This window comes from Penaeus monodon, chromosome 41 (genome assembly GCF_015228065.2).
Source record: "Penaeus monodon isolate SGIC_2016 chromosome 41, NSTDA_Pmon_1, whole genome shotgun sequence".
Classification (NCBI taxonomy): domain Eukaryota; kingdom Metazoa; phylum Arthropoda; class Malacostraca; order Decapoda; family Penaeidae; genus Penaeus; species Penaeus monodon.
In genome coordinates this window covers 21,585,053-21,593,425 of record NC_051426.1, presented here as the reverse complement: position 1 = coordinate 21,593,425, position 8,373 = coordinate 21,585,053, and the positions used below count along the sequence as shown (strand labels likewise).

At 40.8% G+C, this 8,373-nt stretch overlaps 1 protein-coding gene across 4 annotated transcripts in view; it reads right to left on the bottom strand.

Annotated features, from left to right (window-relative positions):
* Window positions 1–3,548: 3,548 nt before the first annotated feature.
* Window positions 3,549–8,373, bottom strand: part of LOC119598563 (reticulocalbin-2-like) — a 15,048-nt gene continuing 10,223 nt past the window's right edge. For 2 of the 4 annotated variants that reach the window (XM_037948203.1, XM_037948204.1), the window contains exon 7: window positions 3,549–5,487. In XM_037948203.1, the coding sequence (XP_037804131.1) occupies window positions 5,316–5,487 (172 nt within the window). In that variant the 3' untranslated portion in view covers window positions 3,549–5,315. Of the gene's footprint in view, window positions 5,488–6,706; window positions 6,831–8,373 lie in introns of all 4 variants that reach the window. The other 2 variants (XR_005230978.1, XM_037948205.1) reach the window with 2 other exon arrangements.

Sequence of the window (8,373 nt, the reverse complement as noted above, 5' to 3'; positions counted from 1 at the left end):
TGGTAAAATACTGTGGCAAAAAGGGTAAAAATGAGTTAAAGATTAGAATAAGTGGACAGAAGGGGATGAAGAAGAGAAAAAATAGAATGGGGGAGGAGAAAAGACCATGGAAAATTGGTTGAGGCGAGGGCCGAGGTCCAAGGTAGGGGAGATCCCTCATCTTGGGCCTCAGTCTCCATCTCCTAAGCCTCCCACAACAAGAAGCAAGGAATCGGGGGAGCAGAGGAGAGGAAGAGATGGAGGTGGGTGTAGATGGAGGAGGAAGAGGAAGAGGAGAAAGAGAAGGAGAAGGAGAAGGAGAAGGAGAAGGAGAAGGAGGAGAAGGAGAAGGAGAAGGAGAAGGAGAAGAAGAAGAAGAAGAAGAAGAAGAAGAAGAAGAAGGAGAAGAAGAATGGTTAATGGTTAATAATTAAAAGCAAGATAAATGTGCTAGACATCTAAGGTCATGTAGCACTATAGTTAATGTTAGGGAAGGGTGGTTGAGTTAGTGATTAGTTGTCTAAGCTGGGCAAAGGAATTGGTAAGTGAAAGGGTTAGAGTCGGGTGTGGTAAGGAGTTAGATTAGATGGAGGGTATGTATGAGGAAAGAGAATAGGTTGTTGAAACAGAAAGTGTGGGATTCAGTAAGGATGTCTGATAGGTTGGGAGGTCGGTGAAGGGAGGATAGGTGGGGGAAAGCAGAGGTATTGGTATTGGAGGATGTGTAAGAAAGGTCTCTTGAAGGCAAAGGATATGACAAAGGTCAGGTCTGGAGAGCGGAAACCGCGAATATTCCAATGAAGGATAGTTATACTTTAGTGATATAGATTGTAGTACATTTTGGAGATTTTGAGGGGGAAGCAGCTAGAGGGTGGGATAAGGACCAAGAGGTCTGATATGGGAGAGGTGTGGGAGTTGGTGTTCTACTAGGAGGGGGTAAGGGGATATTTGTGACATAAGGGATTCACGTGTGTAAGGGATAGAGGGGATGGTGGGAGGGTTACATAAGGGATTCACGTGTGTATCCAGGAGGGAATGGAAGGGATAGAGGGGATGGTGGGAGGGTTAATGTGGGCGGGGTTGGGGTCGGGGTGGATGGGCTGTGTTGGGAGGGGTTAGGAGGATAGGGTGTAGGGGGGATATCGTTAGGAGGAGGATGGATATCAGCAGTTACTTGCAGTGTGAAAGGAGCAGGAGTTGTAAGATTTGGAGGTTGAGTGTCAGTTTTCATTAAGTAATCTTGAATATTTTCAATAGTTTCTTCTGAGGAGTTGGTTGGGGAGTTTTGGGGGATAAAGGATTTCTTGTGAGGGGGGGAAGAGAGGACTGGTGTCTCAAGCATAGGAGCAAAGGAAGGTGGAGGTGATTGTGTGGTAGGGGAAGAGGGGGTGGAACGTTTGTTCTGTCTGTTACGGGTAGTGCGAGGAGGGAGAGGGGAAGGTGTTGGGGTTGTAGTGGTGATTGGAGTATCTGTAGTAGAGATTGGAGTGTCTGGGTTTAGGATGGCAAAAGAGTTTGACTGGGGAAGGTAGGAGGTAGAAGAGGGGGAGTTAGATGTAGGGTGGGTGGGTTTAGGAGAATTGATAGAGTGAGCAGTATTACTGGAGTAAGGAGTAAGAGAGAAACCACGTCGACGTGCTTCCTGTCTGGCTTCACGTAGTGTGAGTCCAAGTTTGAATCTGAGAGTTGCTACCTCAGACTCAAATTTGTAGGTGGGACACCCCTATAAAATACATTATGAGGGCCGCCACAGTTGGCACATGTGCGTGATTGTGCAGAGCAGTTAGATCGGGTATGGCCAGGTTGGGCACATAGTGGGCATCTGGCTGTGGAACGGCAATGTTTGGCTGGGTGTCCTAGACGCCAACAATTTTGGCACTGACGTGGAGGAGGTTGGTATGGACGAACATGGAGGGATTCTCCTCCTATGTAGACGTTAAAGGGAAGGTCATGTCTACGGAAGGTAATTTTGGCTATGTTAGTGGGTTTCTTTCGATGACCTCTGGGGGAATGGAGTAGCATTGTACTGATGTTGCATCATAGTCTGTGAGACAGGCAAGTAGGTCTTCTCCACAGTCTGACCAATCTTTGTCATAGACTGGGCAATTTGCTGGGGAGATTGAAACTGTTCCGGTGCAAGTATTGAGGGTTGGATGGGGTTCTGCAAGGATGGGGTTACCATATAGGTCAGTTAGTTTTGTTAATGCTATAGCTTGGTTTTCGGATGTTACTGTGACAAGACGGGAGCGGTCGGGTCGGCTACGGAAAGAGACTTTACCTACTTGTTTTTGGAGACATTGTTGGAAGAAAAGGGGTTTGTTGTCAGAGTAGGGAGCTGTGGGAGGGATCACGAAAAATCGGTCCCATTTGGCTGCACTAAAGAGAGTATTCGTAGTGTTGAGGGAGATGGGTAGTAGAAGGGCGGGGGCGTGACGAAGATGGAGTAGTGTTGAGGGAGGTAGTGTTATGGAGAGGTGGGCAATAAGGCTGTAAGGTATTAATAAGGGAGGATGGGGTGGTTGATGTTGGAGGTTGTGGGGATAGAGGTGTTGAAGTTGAGCATGCTGGAAGAGTGGAAATGTTCCTTAAGGGTTGATTGTTGGGTAGGCATTGATGAGGGGGTAGTTATTGCAATGTTCGGAGCCATGGTCAAAGGAGAGCCTGGGGTCAGGGAATCGGGTGGGTTAACATCGTTGGGGCTATTTGATAAAGGGGCAAGCCTCATTGCCCCTAATAGTGGGGATATGTTTTCATTACTGGCCATGGTAAGCCTGGTTATGTTGGGGATATAAACAGTCCACCCCTCAGGGTCCCCTTGAGGGGTAAGGGCTAGGTAACAAATCAGGGGAATACCGTGCCCATGGCTCCCTCAGGCCGTTCAGGACTGGCACAAAGTCAGCCTTTCATCCTTTCAGCACGGCTCTCACACCTTAGGAGGTGGATAGCAGAAGGGTTTGGTGAAGGGACAGAAACGAAAAGTGGGAAGGAAAAAAAAAATAAGGCCAAGCAAAATTAGTTGAGTCAAGGGCTGAGTCCCAAGGTTGGGGAGGTCCCCATCATTGGGTCCCAGTCTCCGCCTCCTAAGCCCCCCCACGACAACAACGGGCAAGGGATTGGGGGGGAGGAGAAGAAGAAGGAGAAGGAGAAGAAGGAGAAGGAGGAGAAGAAGGAGAAGGAGAAGGAGAAGAAGGAGAAGAAGGAGGAGGAGAGGGAGAAGGAGAAGAAGGAGAAGGAGATAGAGGAGGAGGAGGAGTAGTGAGAGGGAGATTGGAACAAGGATAGAAGAAAGAGGAGAGACAGGCAAGGAGAAGAGACAGAGAAGGAGAAAAGTAGGAGAAACAGAGAGGAAGAAAAAGAGAAGGAGAAGAAGGAGGTGGAGGAGGAGAATGAGAGGGAGACTGGAACTGGATAGAGAGATAGAGATAGACAGAGAGATAGCAAAAGTGAGAGTATGTGTATTATTATCCTTGTGTATGTAGAAATATCTTTTTTGTTTAATCATTTTCTATATATTTTATTTAGTTAGTCCATTTTCTTTTTTCTTTTTTTTGGAAAATAATACAACAATAAAAAAATCAAAACAATATATTAAGCCCAGTGCCCCAGCTGGACATATGGCACTTGGATACAAAAAAATAGAAATAAAAGCATTGTGTACAAAGTTCTTGGCTAGTTTTCAGTTCACATTTCTTTCTGCTTTTCAGACTTGGGAAATGTTAAAACATTCATGTATTTAAGTTAAATTTATCATATTTTATCTATGCAATTGTTGTAGAACTATAAATCTGCTTAAACATATTCTTTATCATCTGACAAATTCAAAACAGAATTGTACTGACCCTTGCTAGAATTCATTTTACCCTGCTATGCAAAGTAAGTTTCATGTTAATGGCATTTGTTTAATTACTCAGTATTCTATCCAAAGCAATCTGTTAAACTTAATTTACAAAAGAGTTATTAGTTTTAAAAAAATAACTTCTGTTTTGATTTTAAAACAATACTTTTCACAGTCATTACTCATCATTACCAAAATTAAAAGAAAAAAAATTATTAGGAGTAAGCACAACACAAGAATGCAGGCACTCACAAATGCAAATTCAAGGTGCAAAAGTGAAGTTAGAAAATGCACGAGTGAGGTCTCAAAGAGAAGTCAAATTAGAGAAAAAAAGTACAAAAAGAATCGGCAGTGAAAGTGCAAAATAATTACTGGTAGTCGTGTCAAATCTACACAGCTATTGTATCGTTGCCTAAGTCAAGATGTGAACAGTGTGCCTAAATATGCATTGAAAAGATTCAATAGCTGAAATTCCTTTTTGCAACTGGACACATAACAGATGGCCCAAGTTGAATGTTCCAGCTGTGCGTGTTGATGAATGGGCCAGAGGTTGTTATCTATACAACAGAAAGTTTTAAGAAGCCAAGTAGCAGTGAATGACACTTGAGAAGACTCATGATTTCTTGAAGGATGTCACCCTGGAAGCCTTTTTGGAAACCTGAATTGATTAGCCTGAACTGTCCTGATCATAAAACCCTATAGTAGTAGGGCTTGCTGCATAAACATCCACTGGACTCAAATTAGACTACATCGCTGTGTTAAATTTCAAAAGCATAAATGTTACAACAACACTATTTTTAAGCTAACCTGGTTACCCTCAAACTCTCCTATAGTAATGTAGCTGCTTGTTGATATATATATATATAAAAAAAAAAAAAAAGTCTTGAGTGGCTTTCATTGCACAGGCTAATGCGTTTACCTTTTGTAATTAGACTTGATCACGTTAGAATTATTATTTTTTCCAAATTGATACATAAAAGACAATATCCTGGCAAGTTAGCATAAAAGTTGGAGAATAACAAATCTTTAGAGTATAAAGACCTAATCAATAAATTAAAAACAATTATTCAATATAATATCATAAGACAAAGATTAATCAAAGAGTTGAGAAAGGCATATTGTTTTCAATTAACACACAATGGACCTTGCAAGGTGGCTTTTACAGCAAGATTTGTAACTAATACATTCACACTTCCTTTTCTAATGCCCAAACAAATGATAAATGCATATACAGGCACTATAAATTACTAACAGGTTTTCTTCCTGGACTACATAACTAAAATTCACAGAAAAATTCATGATAAAATAACAACACGAACAACAAAAGGGGAAGTGGCACACTCTATTCTCACAAGGAACCTCTGTATCAGCACATGAGCACTTCATTCTTGCAGAGCTTCCATGCAGTTCCCATTGACGCTGACCAACATCATGCAGAACTACTCTCGACTCTTATTTCTCACAACTAGGCCTATCTATCTGCGAGATGCCCATCACAGCCTCACAATTCGTCGTCAAAGCGGTCAAGGTTGTGCAGGTGATCACCGTAGTCTGTAGCTTCCGAGCCTACAAACACATCATGGTGATCAAGGATTTCCAAGAAGGACAGCAAGTCATCATTGTCATCATCTGCTGCAGCAAACAGATGATCCACCTCATCCTCTGCTATGTCCCTGGAAGTGGAAAAGGAGACCCATTTTATAAGTCTGTGCAACTTGAATATGATGTGAAACTACTGAGATACAGAAAAAAAGTGTTTATTCAGAGAAATTATACTGGTGAAGTGACTATGAAATATCAACACATTTTTTTTTTTTTAATGAATTTCTGAATACTACACATATAATATTATAATATAAATAAGAGTTAAAAATAAAAAACTGCGCATTTGCCCATGCACACGTGTCAATGTGAGCCTGTATAGGTGAGATTGTACTAGTATCAGTTTTTGTAAATGTAAGAGAGAGAGAGTGAGAGGGAGTATCATTGTACGTGTCTCTGTCATTGAATAACAGAGAATGTGTGGGGGTGTATGAATATCAATATGACTGTGAATGTATGAGTGAGTGAGTGAGTGAGTGAGTGAGTGAGTGAGTGAGTGAGTGAGTGAGTGAGTGAGTGAGTGAGTGAGTGAGTGAGTGAATAAGTGAGGGAGTGTGTGTGTGTGTGTGTGTGTGTGTGTGTGTGTGTGTGTGTGTGTGTGTGTGTGTGTGTGTGTGTGTGTGTGTGTGTGTGTGTGTGTGTGTGTGTGTGTGTGTATATCTTTCTATTAACATCCTTTACCTACCCTTGTTCTTTTCTCCATGCCTTCCTTTCTCCATCTCCCTTACACAATCTCTTTCCTTTCTTCTCCTGTTCTCATTCTCACACTCCCTCCTTCCCTCTCCCTCACACTCACCTTTTTCCTTTTTCTTGGTTTTCTCCGAACTCTATTTTTTTCTCACTTTCAATTCTTTCCCTTGAACTATTCTTCTTACTCCATTTTTCTCTTATTCTCTCCCATTTTTACCTTCTTTACCCTTCCTACTTATTGAATTTCTCTATTCTCTCTCTACTTTACCAATGTCACTTACCTTTCTTAAGGAAAGAGAAATAAAAATAAACAAAACTAACATCTGTAAAACTAACAAAAGTGAAACCAAATCTATAGTTAAAATTCTATACATAACAATATATATATATATATATATATATATATATATATATATATATATATATATATAAATATAAATATATATATACATATATATATATACATATATATACATATATATACATACACATACATATATATACATATATATATTCATACATATATACATTCATACATATATACATACATACATATATATATATTTATATTTATATATGTGTGTGTGTGTGTGACCCTACTCATTTGTTGGGACAACCCAGGCCAGGATCTCATTGCGGTCAAGGATGCCGTTGCCATCTTTGTCGTGGTCGTTGTCGAACTTGTCCTTCTCAGTCAGCAGCCACTCTCGGTCTTGTTCTTTCCCTGTCAACCACCACCAGCATTAACACAAAAACCATAGGCACAACATAAACATCAGCAGCAGCATGTGCTACATACATGCTCACTCAATGATCAATTAGATCAACCCAGCACCAATCATGCACAGATACTTACATGACACAGGACAAATCAGCAGATCCCTGGCATGGAAATAGGAACTATTTCCTTTGAGAAGAGATGAAAGAGGCCTAAACCCTGGTTGACACAATGTTCCAAGCCTACACTAAAACAACAAAAGCAACACAGGTCTGCACCATACTTCCCTAAAGAAGTAATAAACCTAATACCAAAGGGGTAGGTTCCTTTCAAAAATATTGTAGACAAACATTAGCCATCCTGAGAAAGAGGTTCCAGAAAAAATATTCTGCCTATTCTAGGTCCAATTCCAGTACACTAATATGTAACCAATATATCCATCAAGAATTGATAAAAAGCTGAATAGACAGAAAGTAAAAGAAAACAAAAGAAAAGATAAATAGGAAAACATAACTGAGAGACTGCCTATGTAAAGCAGTTAAAGTAAATGCCTAAAAAGCAACTCTAGCACAAAAATAATGAAAATAATCATACCTTCAATCAGGCTCTTATCAGCTCACCAGTTTGCTTTCACTATCCTGGTAAGTAAACAAGTGAAGAGTACAAATGTCTGCCCAGATACAGCCATCTGCATGCACACAGATCTAAACTCTTCCACTTAGAAAACCATTAAGTATATAAACATATAGAATGGGTGCAAAAACTTCCAACTTCATCTTCCTCCTTGAGTAGAACATACTTGATTCTTGATTCACACACAAACAAAATTTTAGATAATCCATATGATTCCTCCATATTTCTTGGCAGCCAAATGTGATACTGGCATCAGTTCAGGGCAGAAACAGTGATTGTTAAGCATGTACTACTGGCAAAAGAGTGTTCAGATGAAAAACTAGGGTACATTTCACAAGAGACATTTACACAGAGGAAAGACAGAAGTGGGAAGCTGGAAGAAGTACACATCCTCATAGAGACACAGGAAAACAAACAGAGAAGCATAGTACACATATATATATGCACCATATGAAGCTTTATATGTATATGTATGTACGGTATTCATGTGCTGTATGAATGTGTTTATATGTGTGTGGATGTTTGTGTTGATCCATGTGGATGTGTGTGTAGATGTGTGCGGGTATATATGTGGTGAGTGTGCACATGGGTGGGTGGATGAGTGGATGTGTGTAGATGTATATGGGTGTGTGTGTTGGGGGGGGGGGATGTGTGGGAGTGTGAATGTGTGTGAGTATGAGTGATCTTTAACCCCTACGATCCAGATGTGACCATCACGTCATGAAAAAATGCCGTCATGAGAAAATTTAGATAAGCGCCAGGGTGATGGGAATGACTTGCCACAAGAACACAAAGCTCTTGGAGGGTGATTAGACTCAGTGGGCATTTAGAGAGGAGCCTTTACATTATTTGCATTAATAAACAAGTATGGAATATGTGAGCCATGACTGGAAGAGCTCTGGCTCCAGGAACGATG